This window comes from Cupressus sempervirens, chromosome 8 (genome assembly GCF_028749045.1).
Source record: "Cupressus sempervirens isolate cs-2001-9-10 chromosome 8, ASM2874904v1, whole genome shotgun sequence".
Lineage (NCBI taxonomy): Eukaryota > Viridiplantae > Streptophyta > Pinopsida > Cupressales > Cupressaceae > Cupressus > Cupressus sempervirens.
This window is the reverse complement of record NC_143125.1, coordinates 545,466,079-545,488,232: the sequence shown is the minus strand read 5'-3', so window position 1 is coordinate 545,488,232 and position 22,154 is coordinate 545,466,079. Positions and strand designations below refer to the sequence as shown.

Here is a 22,154-nt window from a genome sequence, read left to right as displayed (position 1 = left end):
TTTAATGCATTTGTTAGGATTAACAGGAGATTGTAAAGTGGTCGACACATGGATAACATGTCTGTGTTGCATTGATGACAAAAAAAAAATTATTAATGTCAACACATGCGCGCGCGCACACACACACAAAATAGAAGGCTTAAAAGGTGTAAAAATATGGTTTGGGGTCTCTTAGAATCCTTTAATACAAAGCACAAAGATCCTTAAATTAGTTCAAAATCTAAGATTCAATTTTCGACAGCATATAGAATGGAACGAAATTGAACTAAGATATAATAGCAGAAGCTTCCATTGCCTAATATAATTCTAGTTACAGATATAATTCTAACGCTACAGATTCTAAGAATCTAAAGTCTTTGTTAATACAGCTACATTGATATATTACCTGTCAAATTTTCCAGACATCTGATTGATAAAACTGCTAGTACCACATTACCCAAAAAATAGTTCTAGTTCTACATAATCAACAATTCTCTCATTTTTAGCCCAGTAAAAAAACTTACATAATCATACAGACACAGTTTTCTGTGTGTTTCTTCGAGTAGAAACCTTGGAAGAATGCAAATTCACTCAAAAACTTCATGCTTGTGAATTTTCAGTTTCCATAAGCTCTACCTTCATACTTTCTCTAATTTCTTGCCTCATACTTTGTATCCACCTAGCGGCTGGAATTCCTGCATAAAGCAAGCATTAAATAGATATCAATGTCCAATACCTGCTAGCTGTAAATCTACAAGCATCTAAAAATGTAAACTGTGTAGTTCATGTTTAATGTAAAAGCATTTGCCCATTATTTACATGATTAAAGCTCACAAACTCCTACAACTTGTGAAGAAAGAAATGATGATAGGACTTTGCGATTTATTGTTAAGGACATTTATTTTATAAGTTAGTGACAGATCCCTAAGTGATGTTTGTAATCTCTCCTCTTAGAGTGGCAACTCCGTTGCTAAGATCCTGCTTCCTAGAATTTATATGAATGAATTGGTTGACTGTTTGGTTTTTGTGATGTCTCTTGCATATATTCTACAATGCTGTTGGTAAAACCCTAATGTTCGTAAGAACGAACTAGTTTTCTGCCCAGAAGCTCTCTGTATTTTCCCTAGCTTCATCCTGTTTTCATGCTTTGCCTATGTCTCCTATAAATGCAAATAACGATGTACTGCGAAAAGAGCTGCCTAAATCTGTGAATCAGGAAGTTCCTGGTTCAAAACCCTCAGTGTTCTTCAATGCATGCATTTGTTGCCTGGATTTCACCCCCGTTGTTGAGGTATGTAGAAACCATCCTATGGATGCTCTAGTTGAGTGTACCCTAGTCAACAGATTCACTGGATTATGGCCAAGCCCTGATGACCATGAAAGATGGATCACCTCAATATGGAGCTTAATAATTTCTTGTCATGCAGCTGATCTGTGGCCGGGAATATTTCAGAAATCATGTTTGAATCTTTTGAGAAGGGTAATGCTAATTTACAAGGAGGTAGCTAGTTCATGAGATCTGATACTTTGTTTCTATATATTTAGTATGTTAAATTCAATCCACAAGTTTTTGATCTTGGTAAGGTTTCCTTTCCACCCACTACGAGGAATATATAAAGGAAGATAATCGCAGTTTATTTCACACACGGAGATCATCAGGCACTTCCGTCAGAGAATGATTTGAATCCACTTTTATTTGATAGGCTATAGAATAAAGACATTAAACCATTAGCCAGCAAGCAGCAGATATTTTTATATGTAATCAAGTATGCTAAGAAGGATTGGAGAGTCAACTTTTAGAAGGGCATAAGAACATTCAAGCTAAAGGAATTTAGCAGAACAAGAAAGCACAAACAAGGAGAAGCTTCAAACATTCATTGATAGTGATTATAGGCAAGCATGGAAGAGTCAACCAGAGAACAAGAGGAGTTCAAAAAATTTACAATCAGAGAACATAAGCGATGGAGATCCAAATGGGAGTATATAATTTACATGAACCATCAGCAGTGTATGCTTACCCAGCCACGTCAGGCACAGAATGTCCAACACAGCTTGGAGTCGGCTGATATATCAAGTTGTCACGTCAAACATAAGCAGTAAGAATCCATAACTCATTCTATCTAACAACCAGGGAATAAACACATCAAACCATTAACCAGCAAGCAGCAAACATTTTAATATGTAATCAAGTACACCAGGAAGGATTGGACAGTCAAATTTTAGGACATAAGAACGTTCAAGCTAAAGAAATTTAGCAGAGCAAGAAAGCAAGAACAAGGAAAGTCTTTGAACAATCATTGATAGTGATTATTTACAGGCATGGAAGAGCCAGCCGGAAAACAAGAGTTTAAAAAATTCACAATCAAAGAACATAACGGATGGCGATCCAAATGGGAATATATAATTTAAATAAACCATCAAGAGTGAATGCTTACCCAGTCACGTCAGGCACAGAACGTCCAACTTGGTTAGAGTCATCAGATACATCAATAGCTCATGTCAGACATAAGCAGTAAGAATCTAGAACTCAACATTATATCCAACAATCAGGGGATAAAAGATTCTCTCCTGTTAATGCATTTTGAGTATCAAAAATTCTTAAGGAACGTACCTCCCTATCTGTAAGATCAAACCCAAAGACAGTAGTAGACATTGCATAGTATATCATAAACCATTCACACTGATAACGCAGGAGATATATTCATAGGAGAAGAGGAATCTATCAATAAGAGTTCTTTATTTTTGAGATGCATTGACCATGTATTAACAGTGAACATAATCCAGAAGTATTTGTTGATACAATGAGCTAAAAATGGTTGTGCATGCTAAGAAAACAAAACTATCAAACCATATATGGGGTGTTAATCTTCGGTCAACACACCCCATCATTTGCAGACACATTTGAAGACAATTATCAAGGATATAAAGCCATGTTAAGACCACCGTGAAAGAGGTCAATGAACAACAATAATAATGACTAATGCTCACATAATATATGTTATTAAGATCAGTAACAATAATCCCAGGAGGAGGTATGATTAGTAATAATAGATATTAGTAGAGTGATCATTAGCAGTGGTATATTTTTTAAACAAGAGGCAACATACCAAGCTGTGATTAAAATTTCAAAATATGTTTATATGAATAATGGAGAGCTGCAACCAAAAGAGGCAACCATTCGATCCTACAAGTGTTGATTTCATAGATTCAAAAAGATTAGGTTGAGAAACTACACCCAAAGATTCCATTATATTTTTAAGACGACAAAGAACATATCGTCATTTCCATATAAGTATTACCGAAAGGAGTTTTGGAAAATGAAATTAGTCCCAAATTACATACTACCGGAGAAAGGACATTACAAAGACCTTACAAAAATATTTTGTGGGAAGAACTCCTAAAAGCATGCTTAAAGAATGGATGGTCAAGGCCAGGACTCCTCATGGTGCCCAGCTCGATGGCATCAAAAACCTCACCAAGGGTTTCTATTTGTTTTGTTTTTCCAGCCCTTCCCATGTCGAGGCTAACCTTGGTCATGGTATGTGGTTTGTTCAGTCCTCCCCTCTACTCTTTTGGCGTTGGTCTCGAGACTTCTCCATCCTAGACAACAAATATCTAAGGTTCCCATTTCGGTAGAGTTCCCTAATTTTCCCTTGCCTTCTTGGCCGTTCATGCAATTGTTTTATTAAGCTTGGACCCAGAAGCAAGTTTGCATTCGACTCAAGGAAACTCTTGATATTCGAGTAGGTAGCCACACCTTTACCCAATAGGTGTTGTATTTGAACTTGCCTAACACCTGCTAAAGGTGTCAACCGTCAAAGCATAAGATTAGCGACTTCCCACTTGCAATACCTCTACTGAATTCCCCTCCCAAGAAGGCCCCATCACTACCAGCTAAGCCTGTGAAAAAAGATGAATGGACCACTGTGGTTTGGAAAGGCAAAACTACTTTCTCTCTAAAGCAACATGTTGCTTTGACTTCTCAATTGATTCCTAAGATTCTCACTTTGGCAACTACAACTACATAGTTGGTTTCCACTCCTTTGGCTCTTGTTTCAAACCTTGGCTAGCAAGGGAACTAGGCTTCAACGAGTGTTTCCTGGCTCTTAGGGGTGCACTCTGCTACCTACAATGAGTATTGCTTCCTAGTCTCTTCGTCAATCCCACAACCCTCCTGGGTATACTGAGATGACAGATAGCAACTCAGAAAAGCGAAGGATTATCTCTGTAGGAGACTCCATTCCTAGCTTCAGAACCAATTCAAAGTTCTTGTATAATAGATTCTCCTCTCTTAGGGACAACAATGACATTCAAGATTGGTTTCCTAGATGTTCTTTGCCTCCAAGAGGTCAAAATTTATGGTTTTTTACTTGATGTTGCATGCTGTGTCATTTGGCCTGAGAACATTGTTTTGCCTTCTTAGCACAATGTTGCTTGAGGTGGAGTTTCTACTCTCATTTCCTCACTTACATTCTTCTATTATTGATCATGGTTCTAACCCCATATAGCAACTTGATGGATTTTGTCGTCTTTCAATAATCATTTTTTTGGGATTATCAATGTCTACGCCCTTAATGATGCGGTTGCAAGATCCCACCTATGGTGTTGGATAGCGGGCTCTTTGCCACCTGCCACTTGGGTTATGAGTGGAGATTTTAATATGGTAGAGTTGGCTACTGATAAAGATGGTATTTTACCTTTTCATTGGAAACTTGGGTAGAGTGAAGCCTAGTACATGTGTAATAAATTGGGGCTCTTTGATCCCAATGTTAATCATCATCATCATGGTAGGGTCTGGCACATTTGGTCCAAATTTAGAGCTGGCTCAAATAGGATTTTTAAGAGGCTTAATTGTACCATGATTACAGCTCAATTTTTCTTTTCATTCTTTGAAACCAAGGATTCACTTGTCTCAGAATTGGTCATTCCTTTGTTGGGATTAAGAAAATCACTGAAGGCCAGACTATTCTTTCCGAACATTCTATCATTCTTCCAGCCTTTATCCGACGCTATGAGAAAGTGTTACATCCCAATTTTTGACCTAGCTTGAAATATAGATGTCGAGGTTCACATGAAGTCAGTTGGCAGTTTAATTTGATATAATCTGGCAAAATGGTAAGATAGTCGTTATGATTTCAAGTGAAGATGACATGTTAGTTGATCATTAATCGCGAATTCATGGAATTAAGATGAAAGGTTAATTGATATGATTATTTATAATATATAATTTAATTACAGAGGAATTCTTTGCAGGGAGCATGTCGAAGGGGTGGAAGCATTGTCAGAAAAGAATTACGCAGGGCATCACCATCATTGGTAGATGGGTAAAGGACCTAGCAATTTGAAACTGGATACAACTGTGGAATTGCATGAGTTATTTAAATAAATAATTGAGTTAAAATATAAAACGTATCTTAAAGAGTTTTTAATTATCTTTCGTCGTAGTATCTTTAATAATTGTTTATAAATGTTCATTTAAATATAACCATGATTTGGCACCATTATCATTTAATAATTTAAAAGTTGTATTTTATAATAATGTTCGGATATTATTATAATCTTTGAATTTTAATTCTATTTTCTTCTTTATTATTCTTGTTTTCAATCGATTATTGTTTAACATGTTTAATAGTATTTATGTTTTAAATTCTTTTAGACTTCTTGGGAATTCGAAATGAATCTTGTAACTATAGGCAGACGTAGAGGCAGGCTTTTTTTATTTATTTAATAGCTTCCTTATTTGACTACCGGCAACGCTTAGCAACGGAGTTTCCTTGTCAACCAATGTTGAAGAGATTGAGCCTTGTTCAGATCATTTCCTGATTTACATTCGAGCCATTATTAACTACCGTGGGTTGCAGAGCAAGGTCGGGGGGTTTATTTGGACACAGGCTCATCTTACTGTTAGAGGACAGAGAGCCACATAAGATTCTTGTTAAACTCATGCAACCATCACACTTATTTGATGTTATAAATACATATTAAAACCCGTGAGTTGACAGTTCGGAGCATGTTTGCCCTAGCATTAGCAAGTAGAAATAAAACTGTATTGATCAATAGATCTGTCGTTTCTTCCATCACTACGAATGTTGTTATCTTTTAGAGGTTAAACGACAACAGCATTTAGGAGAAGTTTGTCATTGTCTATATTAAGATTAGCAAATTTCTTATATGAAAACGTTTCACTGTTTATTTATATAAGATGATGATTTCCTTTAATCTTATACATAACCGACTCTAAATTTCTCTGAATCATTTAAGATCAATGACTTGAAGAAACATCATCCAATTGGATATTATTTTGCAAGATATTAGGTTAGAAAGTATGTTCTATCGTTTATTGTTCCTTAACTATAACCGACTCCATTTGATGGAAGGAAATGCAATGAAGTTTAGAATCTAATTAACCCATTTATACTAAATCTGGAAAAGAATATGAAATCATGAAAAATCCAATGTTCAAGAACTAGTATAAATACAGATTGAATCATGGTGGGTAGTAATAGATTGCTAGTTATTGGAAAATTGTTCTTATACCACAGATGTAACTTAATTCTTAAGAACATGTCAATTATGCATATAGGAAAGTTGTAAGCAACTTAAATTAGCTTAGATTGTATACATTCATTCATGCCATGCAAAGATGAAAATTCTATTATGAATCCAAACACCATGGAACTCTCCAGGCATTATGGTGAAGAGGTGGAATTTAATTAATCAAACATTTTTAAAGAACATAATTATGTATTCACAGATTGTGAGATGTTAGATGCATGTAAATTTGACAGAATCGATTGTGCTGAGAATTTCTAACACCTGGATTTCACCCGACTATATAGCCAAGAAAAAGGGTGACGAGGTAGAAGAGAGGAATTTGTAACAATATGAATCCATATCAATTAAGTCATTTTAATATTTACCATTTAATATGAATTAATTAATAGCTCATGCATATACCTGTAACTGCGAACTCCTCTTGCCAAGTAATATGGCGTGTTATATATCATGATGCCCAGTGGATGGAATGATGTTCCCTATCAATTCCGGGTAGGGAGGGCACTTCTAGTTAGAGATCGTGTGGGGATATATTGTAGTCTAAGGTTGGGTGGTTAAGCCCTAGACAATGTTTCACCTCTCAAGACGTCGAATATGCATCAGACAGAGAAAAGTCGTGCATTCAATTGTTTATCGGAAACAGGTATTATCATTTTTGTTTGTGAGAAGGTAAGATTAAATTGAAGTATCTCATTGTTATCATCATTTACTTTCATATAAATGAATATTGAATATAAGTATTTATCTAATCTTGAGAAACTATCACAAATAAGCAATCGGAAGGAAAAGAAATTCAAAGCCCTAATTGATTGTGTTACAACTGGAACCTTAATTGATACAGTGGTATTGAAATCCCTAACTAAAACCGTGGTATCGAAAGCCCTAAATTGAATCTTTCATCGTAGAAACCCTAAATAAAATTCGTCGTCGCGAAAGCCCTAATTGAATTTTGTGGTCGCGTAAGCCCTAAGTGATAAAGCAGTATCAAAAGCCATAAATAAACCGATGGTAATTGATGCCCTAATTGGTAAGATGATATGTGATGCCCTAATTTAAATTATAGTTGTAATCATCAAATGATTTTTGAGATAGCAGTCGATTTGAGAAATTGTTATAGTGTATTTGTGGAGGGGTGGTTGCAGAAGTATGTGATTTTAATTTCTGAAGTAATTTCATTAAAAGGTATTTCAAGTATTTAGTTAAGAAATTTTGTTTAACTAACTTTAACGGTAGTCTTCTTCACATGAACATGAATGATGTAACTGCCTTCTTATGAAATTGAAGTTATAACTGAATTCTATGCTTATGCTAGATGTTAAATTAGACCCGAGAAAACTGGATGTTACAGAAAGTTTTCACAGCGCAAGGAAGTTCAACTATCAAGGACCAAGCTTTGAAGGATTGTATTGCATTCGTTCCCAATAGGCTTTTTGTTGAACAACAAACCTTTTGTGATCAAATGCTTTATCTTGCAAACCTCAAGGAGGACGTTTTTTCAATGGTAAACGACAACGCCCTTGGGTGTGATGGCATTCCGTGTGAACAAGGCTTTCTGGAGGTGAGTTGACCTTGACCTCTATACCATCTATTTGGAAATCATTCACTCTCAGTCCCCAAGGGACATTTTAACAAAGGCAATATCAAATTCATCCCCAAAGTTGGCAATCCTAAAGATATCTGCAGTTGGAGACCCATTACCTTGCCCAATATCTCTTATAAGATCATTGCTAAGGCTATAGCCCTCTAAATCCCCCATTTTGTCATTGGTTGTGTGGCCTAAGCATATTGGATTCATCAAGTCTTGGTACATTCTTGACAACATTATTACTCTCTGGGAGGGCATGGAAAGGGGGAGGAATCATCCAAATTGATTTTTCCAAAGTGTATGATCATATTGAATGGCCTTTTATTTTGGGAATGCTTCAAGCTCTTTGCTTTGGTGAATGATTTCTTTGATTAGTTTGAATGCTTTTTGGGGATGCATCTGCTTGCAATAATATCAATGGTCGGCAATCTCATACCTTTGGTGTCTTCAAGTCCATCTGCCAAGGTTTCCCTTTTGCCTCAACTCTCTATGTGATTGTTGTTGAAGGCTTTGGCTACTTGCTCGCCACTACAATCTCTTCTATCTTGCTTAGAAGAATGTCCCTACTTGAGTCACCTACTCAGCTTGTCAATGGACATTTTGCTAATGACTCCTTTCTTACCCTCATTGAGGAAGAAGAGAATATTCCCAATGCTTTGCAGTGCCTCGACACATTTTGCTTGGCTTATAGTTCTGTCATTTAATGGCACAAAAATGTTCTATTATAGACAATCCTTCTTGCCTGCTCCACCATGATTCCTATAATATGATTCGAAGTGGATTCAACATTGGGATATTTTTTGTTTCTTAGGCATTCCCTTTGCCTTTCAAGCATTACTTATGAAATCATGGAATGTTGTGATTGCCAAGATCATGAAGAAGCTTGCATACTGGATTGTTGAACCACTCTCCTTGGCTGGTAAATTCTAGGTATGCTCCAAGGTTCTTGCAGCTACTCATGTTTATTCTTCTTGTTGGGTCCCTGCTAAAGCCTTTTATTTGAAGTTGGGAAAGCTCCTTTAGCACTTTCTATGGGTTTATGGGGCTATCCATTATGGCTTTCACAATTGCTTACGAGTTTTGTTTCCTTCCCAAGGAGTCTAGAAGCCTTGTCTTATTTCTACCCAAAAGAAGTGTTTAGCTATGTGCGCTAAGTGGATCATTCATGCTCTTACGAGATATAGGGCCTGGAAAAGTCTTCTTAGGCATTCCATTTCTTCAAGCTTTCCAATCAATAGACCAGCTTGGAAGGGAATTAGCTTTCAAAACCTTCTTATTGTGCAAGATCCAGTTCAAATTCAGGGCACTTTTATGGCTAAGACCATATGGAAAGCTTGGGAGGCTATCAAGCCTTGGGTTCGTTTGTCTAGAGATGGTTTTCATGATGGGCTCACTTTGAACCAGCACAATATCTGGTGGTCTCCCATATTTTATGTCCAGGGGATGCCACTTGCCAAGACTCAAGGTGTTAGTGATCCACATTATCATAAATGCACCATCCGAATACCCAAAGACTTATTCTCCATATAGCCACTATGAGCCTAAGATCATGGGAGGACTCCCCAGTCCAATTTCTTCTTTCTCGCCCAGATTGCTAAAATTATGACTCGTTGGTTTCTATTATTCCACGTCACTTGCTTCACAATTTTAGGGTCCAGCCTATCAAGCCATGGTGGAAAGATGGAAATGGTATCTGTGGCCTCCTTTTACCCACTACAAGCTCAAATTGGGTACCCTTAGGTTGTTCCTCACTTGCCCATGGTTACCATTCTCAACCAATGTTGGCATCAATCTTCCCAGAAGGTCTAGAGACTTCCCTTTCTTAATACCTAATGCCAAATACGACACACTTTGCTTGGATGTTATTTTTTAAGGACCTCGACTCAAGCACGTGGGTATCCCGAACCCTAAATGTCATTTACGTGGACACCCAGAGACAAATCTAAACCCTAAATGTCCTTTATGTGGACAGCCAAACACAACTCTGCTCATTTTCTGGTATTGCCAACATTTTCAAACAAATTATACATAGATTCAAGATTCTTTTCACCCTTTTTTGGCCTAAACCCTTTTCTTGGCATATGGTTCTACTGGGTGATTCACCCACAATGTCCTAAGTTTTCCCAAATTGGCATGCTTTCAAGATGGAGATTCTTTCCACTTATTGAAAGAAAACAAATGTTGTTCTTTTCATTCACAATTTTTTGGATGTAAATGATTCATCATCTATTAAAATTTGCATATGTAATAATGCGATGATGCAAATTCAAGTTCAAGCCAACAAGGTGGCTTTGGGAGTTGCTTACCTTCAAGAGTTTTGGCAACATTTGGGTAATGCCAAGTCTACGACTGCCAAAGTGTCATTTGATTCCACTATCACCATTGATGCAGTTCCTCTACCTACCCGTCCCAAACTCCAAGGTCTCAAGCTCGTCATCACTCCTTTGGTGGCAATGATGATGGTTGGCGTCATCCCCCAAATTCTCTGTTACGCCACGGCTCTGGTTGGTTCCCGGCTACTCAAGTTGTACCTCTGTTTATTGCTATTTGGTTTGCTCCTATTGATTCTTCATAGCCTCATTCCACTTCTTTCAAAGATCCTCATCACCTAGCCTTGGTGACTTTGCCTCCCGGGCTAAGGAGGAAAAAGATAAAGAGGATAACAGGTGATCGATTCCCAAACCCCTTGTTGACCCCAATATTCAATACGGTAATTACAAGATTGACCCTCCCCCTCGCCTGAGGGCTTATACTAATTTTCTTATGAATAGTTAGTTGTCTTCGGCCTTCGTGCCATGTGAACTCTCCTAGGGTGATCTTGTATCCCTCAGCATTTTTTTTTGTGAATATGTAACTTTATATTTAACTTAATAGAAAGGGACTATTGAACCAAAAATAAGGGCTATCTCAGTGCAAAGTTACTATTTCTGGAGGCTTACTATTTTTAGTAAGTTTGTTGTTTAAGCTCAAAATGTTATGATTTCATCCATGTAGGTTAATTTTAGATAAATCAGTCTACCAGTAAAGTTTCATTACAATATCATGTCTATTTGTGAAATTATTTTTTTAAATTGATATTCACAAGAGGCTATAAAAACTTTGAACTTAGTTTTGAAGGTTTTAAAGGTTCCAAAAAGGGGTCATCCTCAGACAACCGGAACTTGCACAAATTAAATGTTGTAAATTAGGTTGTAGCATTTCCGAAATGGAGTCATAATAGTCAATTGAAGTTTTCGAAAGTCGCACCACCTGAAATGTACAACAATGAAATTCCTTAAAGTTTTTGGAGTCTACTCTAATGTGGTAAAATATGACAAATAATTTAGGCTTGGTCAGCCTCAGTGCCTAGGGTTAAATTTCTATGACCTTCTTAGGCAATGGAGAATTGCCTATGTAAAGAAGGCATGTAGGGTTGTCTGCGACAATTCTGAGAGGTTTGTGGTGACTTATCCAAAGATATATGTCTTTAGTTATCCCTATGAAGGAGATTTTCATCGAGATTTGGTAAAAAGAGCTATCAATTTTCACCAACGAAAAGTATCAGCAATCAACCATTGGATACCGAGACCAAAGTCAATTCTTTTCGGAAGACTAAAATCAAAGCTTACAAAATATTGTAAGGAAAACACTTGTGTGGCTTTGCATATTTTATTTCTGAAATTTGTAATTTCATACTATTGGAGATAATAAGAAGCCAAGTTTATGTTCTTGCAACTTATTATTTCCTTATTTCTATTATGTGTTTGTGTTATTACACGGAGTGCCCTTCATCAAGTGGCTATCAGAGCAATTTTTCCTTAAGTGTGGAGATAAATAGTTGACTGTGAGATAATTTGCACCAGGACTATGGTTGTGAGTTGAGCGATAAGTACAAAAAATGTCTCCAAGAAAGAACCATGGAAAAAGAGTCAGAGGTGTGATAGAACAGGATTTTAGACCACTCCAGAGAGGAATACAAGCATTGCAAGAGGAGATTCGTAGAGAAATAAATATTGTGGCAAAAGATCAAAGCAAGGATGAATTCGAACAAGGGCATGTTGAATACGAAGGAGCAGAAGCAACCAGGGATCCTCAATAGGATAGGTTTTCAAAGCCATTTCCAAGATTGTAAAAAGACCCAAGATTGAAGCCCTCGCATTTAAGGGAAATCTTAACTTGCAGGAGCAAATCAACTAGATCAATGATCTAGAAGAATATTTTGAGTATGAAAAATCCTAAGAGGGTCATGTTTGCAAACGCCAAACTGAATGGGCATGCGAAAATTTGGTGGCAAGAGATTCAGTTGGAACGAAATAGAGGAAAGGATAAAATCACAAGGTAGGATTAAATGGCAGAGAAATTGTGAAGACTATTGTTTTTTATCAATTATGAGCTCGTACTACAAAAGAAAATGCATGGGATAAAGCAAGCAAGAAGATCAATTCAAGTGTATACAAAAGAGTTTTGTCGAGTCCTCATCAAAACAAGTCATGCAGAAGTTTGACAAGGAGAAAATTGTCTCTTACCTTAATAGGTTAAGGCCAAGTATTGAAGAGGAGTTGAGTCTAATTACAATGACCAGTTATTTTAGAGGCATACCAGTTTGCCTTTAGAGTGGAAGAAAAATCAAACAAAATGTTGAAAGCAAGCAAGGTGGAAGAGGTTGTGGTGGAAGATACAGCAGGCGATCTTATGTAGGCCGAAGTGAATATCCAAAAAAGAATAATGAGGCAAACAATAGTCAGAATCACAGGGAAAATAAATTCAATTGTTTTTCTAATCAAAAATAATAGGGATCAAAGACGTAGAGGAAGAGGGCAAGGACTAAGAAGAGGAGGTTCTCATACAACTTGTTTGCATTGTGGTGAAGAAGCGCATCGAGCCTGTGAATGTCACCAATGCCAAGGCAGGACAAATAGGAAATATGAAGACCAACCAACGGTTGCGTATGCAAATGAAGAAGCCCAGTCTAAGCACTCAAATAATGCTCGTGGTGGGCTTTTTCATCTGCTCCAAAAGAGGAGAAACCCTTAAACCTTAGGAAGAAATGACAGTAAGGGGCGACACTCTCGTTGTCAATAAAACCTAATAAATGAAGAGCTAGATTAGAGGAAGAGTTTGTTTCGCACTAGGTGCAAGTGTGAGGACAAGTGTTATGATGTGATTATTGATAGTGGAAGCACTGACAATTTCTTATCAAAGGAGATGCTTATAAAACTAAAGCTCGAGAAAGAGAGTAACACTCACGTCCATATTAGATTGCCTAGGTGCAGGATGACTACAAGGTCATGGTCAATCAAGAGTGCTTGGTGAAGTTCAAGATTGGGAGCTACCATAACGAGGTACTATGCGACATCACACGCATGGATGCATGTCATATATAACTAGGGAGGTTGTAGCAATTTAACAAGCATGTTATACATGATAGACGTCCAAATACCTACTCCTTGACAAAGGATGGAGTGAGACATAAGATGAGGCCATTGAACGAAATTGAAGAGAATCTATGTAGTAATGCTAGAATATATTTTCTTTATGGAAGAAAGTTTATAAAAGGTATGAGGCATGAGCACGTGTTTTTGCTTTAATTTCAAATTTAGGTAAAGAGGAAGTAGAAGATCTACCTATAGAAGTTACACATATATTGGATGAGTTTAAGGATACCCTATTTAATAATGTGCCTAATTGGTTGGCACATGCAAGAAAGATTAGTCATCAGATGAATTTGATTTGAGGAGCCAGTTCGTCGAATAAGGCAGCGCACAAAATCACACCAATAGAAAGTGAAGAATTGACCAAACAAGTACACAAATTATTGCAGCAGGGGTTGATTCAAGAGTGTTTTAAGTCCATGTGTTGTACTAGCAATATTAGGACCAAAGAAAAATAGAGAATGGTGGATGTGCTACAAATTCTTAAGCCGTCAACAAGATCACTACTAAATACACATTTCCCTTACCAAAGATGGATGATATTGTGAACTGTTTGAGTAGATCAGTGTATCACACAAAGATGGATTTGAAGAACAGATATCACCAAATCTGAATAAGAGAAGAGGAATCAAAGAGAGCCTTCAAGACAAAGGAAGGTTTGTATGAGTGGCTAGTCATGTCTTTTGGGCTAGCCAATGCATCAAGCACATTCATGCGGCTCATAAATGAGGTACTGAAAGGATTTCTACAGAAGTTTGTCACTGTTTACCTGGATGATATTTTGATCTTTTCCATTGGCAATGTCCATATGAACTTTGTTGTAAATTGTGAAAAGTTATGTATACGAATGCAATTTGTGGCAAGCACTTGTTTAGGCTTAACCATGTGTTAATAGATGATCTTCTTGGATCGAGAGCTTGCCTCTATCATCAAACTTGCTAGTTCAATGATATATTAAACAATGGGGATGAAGTCTCCTTAAATAGAAAAACACAACACGATGTTTCTAAACCAGAGTAACGAGAATCGCCTGAATCGGCGATTCGGCGATTAGATTCAGCAATGGCGATTTTTTTGGAGTCGGAAATCGCCATTGCCGATTTCTTCAAGTGAATCGCCGATTCAGGCGATTCAGGCAAAAAATCGCATGAATCGCTTGGAAAAATCGGCAGGAATCGCCCGGGGCCAATAAAGTATAGAGTTGTAAAATTTAAAAAAATTGCTTGTTTTTTTTACTTTGTTTTTGACCTATTCTCTTTGTTATAACCCTAAAGGGCCTTCTATTTGTTTAACATGAGTAGAAGAGAGGAAAAGTGAGAGAGAAGAAGAGAAAAGAAAAGCCATAGGTTTCTAACCGACAAGAAGAAAGAGCACAAAAGAGATCAGCAATCCATTTGGGGAGGCCATCAATTGCATTGGGAGCATTAGGAAGCCAATCTCAACACTCCTCAACTCATTTGCAAGAGGTAAGTGCTCTTTTTTTTTTTGCATGTTAGTGTATTATGCATTTTTTGTTAAATTTTTATAGTTTTCAAGATTTTTAGTTTAGATCTTGAATGTTCTTTATTTTTACTAAGTTGCAAACTAGGGTTTGTTGTTTTGTAGCTTTTATTAGCTTCAAACTTTGATATTTTACATATAAATTTTTATTGCAGCAGCCTTTGCTTTCATTTTTTGCAAATTCGCAATGGGTAGAAAACATGAATGTTGGAAATATAACGAAGAGTTTCCTGGAAGAACCAAATATCAAACAAAATGTATTTTTTGTAAAGAAAAAATAACTTCTGGGGGTATTTATAGATTGAAATACCACATTGCTGCTATACCTGGACACGATGTTACAATTTGCACTCACCAAACTCCTGAGGCAAAACGCACTTGCTTAATGGCATTAGAAAAAATTGAAAAAGACAAAGCCAATAAGAAAATGCAACTTGAAGGGTTAAGGGGTATTGGCTCCCATGTTCCCGCATCCGCATCTGCAGCCACATCCACATCTGCATCTGCATCAGCTTCTGCATCTGTAGGTTGTGTTGGAGAGGGTTCTTCTAGGCCTCCTTTTTATCCTAGTTCTTCTGCTCGTGCTAGTGCTAGTCGATCACATACTGAGACAGAGTCCCGCACCAACCTATTGCAGCCTAGAGTGCGAAAAAACAGAATGGATAGTTACTTTGTGCCCCGCACTACTCCTGGTTCCCAACCCACGCTTGAGGGCAGGGATTTGAACAAGGAAATTCATGATGATGCCAGAAAGGAGATATGCAAATTTTGGTACTTTTTCAACATTCCATTTATTGCAGCCAGGTAATTGATTCTTTTTTCGTTGTTTTCTTTAAAGTTAAAATTAAAAGTAAAAGTAAAACTTTAATTATATTTACTTGTTTTATAATTTGAGTCTTTGACATCTAAATTTTTATTTGTGACAGGGCTCCTTATTGGCAGAACATGATAAACGCGGTTGCTATTTGTGGTCCGAAGTTTAAAGCCCCAACTGAGGCTGAGTTGAGCGGATACCTCTTGGATGAGATGGTAGAGGACATGAGGGCTGAGCTCGAGGAGAACCGAAAGGAGTGGATTGCAAAGGGTTGCACCATCATGACTGATGGTTGGACAGATAGGAGGAATAGAACACTCCTCAATTTTCTTGTATCCTGTGGAGGTAATTGATCATTCTACTTTCCTACATACATAATTGTAAATTTTGATTTGTTGAATGCTAATTTGTTGATGATCCATTTAATTTTAATATTCTAATTCGTTGTTTTGTTACTTGTAGGATATACCATGTTCATCAAATCCATTGATGCTTCCGCACATGTAAAAAATGCCACATACTTATGTGAGGCTATTGAGGAAGTCATAACAGAGGTGGGAGAACAAAATGTGATCCAGGTGGTGACGGATAATGCAGCAAGTTATGTTGCTGCAGGTAAACTTTTAACTTTTCAAGTTTTGAAAATAAATTTATTTGAATTTTGAAATTTGAATTTCTAATTGACTTAAAATTGTTGTAGGTAAACTTTTGATGGAGAGGCACCCCACCATATTTTGGTCCCCTTGTGCGGCACATTGCATTGACCTCATGTTGGAGGAAATTGGCAAACTTGAGTTTGTCAAGTCATGTGTGGAAAGGGCAAAAAACATATGCAAATTCATTTATAATCATTCATTTGTCCTTAGTACAATGAGGAAGTACACAAAAGGCAAAGAGTTAGCTCGCCCAGGTATCACGAGGTTTTCCTCGAATTTCATCACCTTGCAGTCCTTGTTGACATCAAGGGATGAATTGAGGAGCATGTTTGTTGGGCGGGAGTGGATTTCCTCTTCCTATGCTACAACCACTGTAGGGATAGATGTGGCGGATTGCATATTTGATGAGGATGGTTTTTGGAAACCCGCTAGAGAAATCCTGCAGGTAAATTTATTGCAATTTAACATTTAGTATTTTACTTTTACTTTAAGTTATATTATTTTATATTTAAGTTTTGACTCAAGTTTTTTGTTTTACTTTATATGTAGGTCACTGAGCCCCTTGTAGCTTTGCTACGAACTGCTGATGGGGAGAAGCCCTCTATGGGCTACATTTATGAGGGCATGGATAGGGCCAAGGAGGCCATCAGAGCCCAATATGCAGGAGTGCAGGAGAGGTATGGCCCTATTTGGGACATCATTGATAGGAGATGGCAGAATCAGCTCCATCGACCCATCAATGCAGCAGCTTACTTTCTGAATCCGGCATATTGTTTCCATCCTGAGTTCAAGGCGGATGCGGAAGTTCTCATTGGCTTATACACAGTGATTCAGAGGTTGAGTAGCGATGAAGATAGCGCTGCTGCGATTGTTGAGCTAGACCAGTTCAACAATAAAGAGGGGCCACTTTTCTCTAGCAGGATGGCCATAAATGCTCAGACAACACTACAGCAAGGTAAAAATTAAATAATATATTCAATGTTCATGAATCTAGATTCTAATCTTAAAGTTGATTATGTAATTTTAGAGTTAACTTGTAATTTGTAAATGAGACTAATTGTTTCTATTTTCAATTTTTCCCTTATTGCAGATAGATGGTGGCAAATGTTTGGGGCCACAACCCCAAAACTTCAAAAAATTGCCATTCGTATTCTGAGTCAGCCAAGCAGCGCTTCTGGATGTGAGCGCAGTTGGTCCATGTTCGAGCACATCCATTCGAAGAGGAGAAACAGGTTGACAGTGCAGAAGTTGAATGATATTGTCTTTGTTCATTACAACCTCCGTCTTAGGATCAGACAGATTTTGGGCACTGACTCCTCTCTGATCATTCTAGAGGAGATTGATCCAGAATCAGAGTGGCTCACAGAGGTTGTGGATCCAGTCTTCACTGAGGAAGACCGTGTGTGGGTTGACCAGGTGGATATAGAGGCTGAGGCAACTAGAGCACGTTCTTCAGGCATTGGTAGACGCACACGTGCACGCACAGGCACAAGCCCTAGCGACGTTCATGAGCCCATCTTACATGCGGGAGATATGGCTCGGCAGTCCTCTAGGACCTACATTAGACGCCTTGCTACTAGGCAAACTGGATACTCAGAGGCTGAGGCTGAGGCTGCAGCCGAGCTTCAGGATGATGTTGAGGATGATGATGACTATGAGTCTGAGGCTTGAGCTGGAGCCTTGTTTTTATATTTTGTTTACAAATATTGATACTGAATCATTGATAGACATATGTTTCAAACTTTCATGGATCTTCATCTTAGATTCTTACATACATTTATGATTTGATATCTTATGGATCATCTTACATACATTCTATGATTTAAATCATTGTGATCATTTGATTTCTATTTACTTCAGCTAGCCTACAATTTACATTTTAGATAACATAGTTACATATGTGATGGATTTTATGTTCCATGTTTATGTATGTTAAGTTTTAACTTCTATTTGATGATGTTATAGTGTGTTTAAGTTATATTCAATAAAGGGTGCATGAAATAAGTTTTAAATTGTTAAAATCTTTAAATTTAAAGGGTTTTTTCAAATTTGCCGATTCATTGCCGATTCACGATTCGATTCGGCCTTGCCGATTCCGATCCGATTCCGATTCTTGTTACTTTGTTCTAAACAAAACAATCATAAACTGAATACAAAAATTGAAACTAACTAATAAAACTAAACTCCTTAAAGAAGACAATTAGAAACATAACTTAATTATTTGAATAACCTTCTTAATTGTCATCGTACTAACTACTCTACAAAAGACAATATGGAGGTTTCTTGATCACAAATGCAGAGAACACTGCCCTCTTCTCATCACTACACTTTGCCACATGAGCCTATTGTTAAGACCCTCCCTAAATCTGCAAAACTTTTAGAAATGACAAACATAGCCACATGTCATTGAATTTGATGTTAGGAAACAAAGTATCACTCCTTGTAGACACAAACATCACTATAAGACAAAAACCACAATTTTTGCAAGAAATTTCAAACCCCAACATCTTTTCTTATTTTTTTCAACTTTCAACAATCTGAAATTCTTTAAATTAATTTTGTTTACTAGCTAATTTTTTTATTAATATATTAAGTTGTGTTTTCAATTTCTATCTAAAGGTTGATGTTTAAAAAATTTAATGGCAAACAGAGAGGGATCTACAACTGGTTCATCTTCAAAGTCTACCCCTGAAGACATGTGCACATCTAGATATGTAACCATGCATCCTAAAGGTTCTAGAGATAAAACATGGAAGTATGTCTTTGAGGGACTAGAACCTAATACCATAAGCGTTGTGCATGAAAAACTCATTTATAGAGGCATAAACCGCTTGAAACACCACCTGCTAAAGAACCTAATACCATAAGCGTTGTGCATGAAAAACTCATTTATAGAGGCATAAACTGCTTGAAACACCACCTGATAAAGTTTGACCAGATTTATGTATTTTTGGATTTTAGTGTTGTTGAGATATGTTATGTTTGATTCTTGTAGCTTTACTTTGCACTTATTGATTTTTGTGTTTCAAGTTACTATATCAATGAATTTGTATATGATATAAAGAGACATGTCTCTCTCTTGTTAATATCTTAACTCACAATAGTTATTGCTTTAACATATATGATATTTGTTCAATGTATTATCATGATTATGATAATAATATATATATATATATAAAACATAATCTCCAATATATATAGATAATATATCTCATATATATAATATAAATATAGATATCTATCTACTCAATAATTTATTATCAATGATAATAATGCTCCATGATAATAATAGTGAAGGATAGTTATCAAATGTTTAAGGCCGATAGGCCATTCAAACATTTGATGTCATCGATTGGAAACATATGATCAAAGCTACAACCATTAACACTCCCTCTAAGCTAGGGAGGATGATTTCTATCCAAATAAACAACACATTGTACTGTTGTTACCTCACGATAAGATTAGGAGTATGGTATGCCCAAGAATACCAACCATATGATATACATCATACTCATATTTTTTCTTGGTATGCACATTGGCATCACGTCTCATGATGTTAGTAGAGAAGATATCTACTCATGGCATATCCACAAAATTTACAACTCATAATATCCACCATGACATATCTCAATAATAGAACTTATTGTAGTTGCACACTATTCAGTTAATATTATGTAAGAGACATGAACTATCACGACATGTTCGCAAATACTAACCATATGATTTCCATCATGACAGTAGGTTAAACTATGTTAAAAATGTCACTTTACCATACTAACAAGTAAACTTCGTTAAGAGATCGTCGCCTCTCAAGAAGTTTTCACAAAGATCATCTAATAAATATATCCACAAATTTTACGTCTCATAATATCCACCATGACATATCTCACTAATATAACTTATTTTAGGTGCACAGTACTCAGTTAATATTATGTAAGAGATATGAACTATCATGACATGTTCTCAAATACTAACCATCTAATTTCCATCGTGACAGTAGGTTAAACTATGTTAAAGTTGTCAATTTACCATACTAAGCACAAGTAAACTTCATTAGGAGATCGTTGCCTCTCAAGAAGTTTTCACAAAGATCATCCAATAACTCACATGACATCCACCATGAACAATATCAAAGGGTGGATCCACCATGAATAATCCTTGAGGGTAGAACAAGGGATTTCACTTGAAACTTCACTCTCACAGAGAAGGATGCATTAAAGTACATCTTACGTAATTATTGATGTTGAGGCTCCCTCTTAGTAAGGGCTCTGATCCATAAATCCAAGATTGGTTCAGTAATGTACAAATTTAACTTTGGCAAAAGTTCTGGATAAAATATCAACTGTCAAATATTCAGTGATAGCATTCCAAGTAGGCATTTGCATAAAGACCTAGTCTACACACATGGAACTTCATCTCATGAATCAGTCATTTGACTCCTACAGTTTCCTAATCACTAGCGAATCCATCTTGACATGGTCTACTCCTTTTGAATCAATATGACCAAGGTCCTCAAAAGTCAATTAGAACATATCCTCTATCGGCTCCCTCTATCACAAAAGCATACCTTTACTCATAGTAAAATGAGTGAATGTACTAAAATGGGAACTTATCCTAAGGCTTGGCAACACTTGACATTCAAGATAATGTGGTTCCATTCAAAAGCCTCAAGTACATGCATCAACCTCTCGACTTCCAAGTTTACTTCTCACTGGTGTGCTAGACTCCCAGTGAATGTTATTTCCTCCTCTTTGAAGAAATGCTTTTGGTCATTAACTCACTCCTGTGACTGCAAGCATCAAGTTACTTTCATGTAAATGAGTTTCATCCTCTTTATACATATGATACTCCTTGGCAATTCACAAAAAAAACTCGCAACAGCCTATTAAGCGCACAAGGATACGCGAGCCTGCAATTTTAATACATCTGTCCTGGCCACAATGTGGATGTTCATCCTTGCCATCACTCAAACGAGGTTTTGCATTTGGATCTACAAACACATCTTCCCTCAATATAGAGGGTGATTGACCTTGCAAAGCCTAGTGCTCCATTTTTGTTCCTCTTCTTTTTTTATAGCTGTCATCTTCATGTTCAAGTGGATTGGTCACACCAGATTCTGCATCTTGGTGATAAAGCCAATACCATCAAGCCATATCCATAGTGACCTGTTCTAGCTGCAACCCAATTCTTTTAGTTATTATTATGTTCTGAGACTATGAAATCAATATTGATATTGCCTTGGCCAAGTAGACAAGTGCAACTACTGATGTATACTAACAACTACTGCCATACTTATCCAGTGTAACCTGGGTGCACGCACACAGGTCAAAATCCCCACACACCGAGTGCACGTACGTCCCCGGTGCGAATACTTCACGTACTCGAGTACCCCCACAGTAGCCAAAACGCAGTTGCACCGCATCTGCATCGGTCAAAGCACCTGGGTGGGACGCGACGACACAAGTGCGGTCGAGGTGTGAGGGTACGCAATCGAGTGTACATGAGGGGCGTGACCAGCGTGTTGCATGAAAATTCAAAAACAAAAACTTTTTTGCTTTTGTATTTTGTTATTATTTTTAAGCATGGGAACTTTTTTTATTTGAACAATGAATTTTGAATCTTTCGTCTTTGTCATTTGATTATTTGATAGTCAA

At 37.0% G+C, this 22,154-nt stretch overlaps 2 protein-coding genes across 6 annotated transcripts in view; one reads left to right on the top strand and one right to left on the bottom strand.

The window, feature by feature from the left end:
- SAMBA (valine-tRNA ligase) overlaps window positions 1-22,154 on the bottom strand; it is an 80,792-nt gene that overhangs the window by 5,590 nt on the left and 53,048 nt on the right. For 2 of the 5 annotated variants that reach the window (XR_016355666.1, XR_016355665.1), the window contains exon 3: window positions 504-674. Coding sequence is in view for 2 of the 5 variants with exons in the window: in XM_089798388.1 (XP_089654514.1) it covers window positions 580-674 (95 nt within the window). In the remaining 3 variants the exon portion in view is untranslated. Of the gene's footprint in view, window positions 1-266; window positions 675-22,154 lie in introns of those variants that run through there. The other 3 variants (XR_016355667.1, XM_089798388.1, XM_089798389.1) reach the window with 3 other exon arrangements.
- LOC149543608 (uncharacterized) lies at window positions 15,823-21,980 on the top strand. Its single transcript, XM_089796543.1, has 6 exons — window positions 15,823-16,189; window positions 16,307-16,459; window positions 16,545-16,945; window positions 17,050-17,455; window positions 17,591-17,868; window positions 21,801-21,980. Exons 1-6 carry the CDS (start codon window positions 15,976-15,978, stop codon window positions 21,978-21,980), a joined length of 1,632 nt encoding a protein of 543 aa, XP_089652669.1. The 5' UTR covers window positions 15,823-15,975.

Excerpts from the sequence above, each read along its gene's own strand:
- LOC149543608 (XM_089796543.1), top strand. The coding sequence starts at position 15,976 with ATGATAAACGCGGTTGCTATTTGTGGTCCGAAGTTTAAAGCCCCAACT. Across the intron at positions 16,460-16,544 it reads AGCAAGTTATGTTGCTGCAG|GTAAACTTTTGATGGAGAGG; the intron begins GTAAACTTTTAA and ends AAATTGTTGTAG. Across the intron at positions 17,869-21,800 it reads AATCAGAGTGGCTCACAGAG|TGTAACCTGGGTGCACGCAC; the intron begins GTTGTGGATCCA and ends ATACTTATCCAG.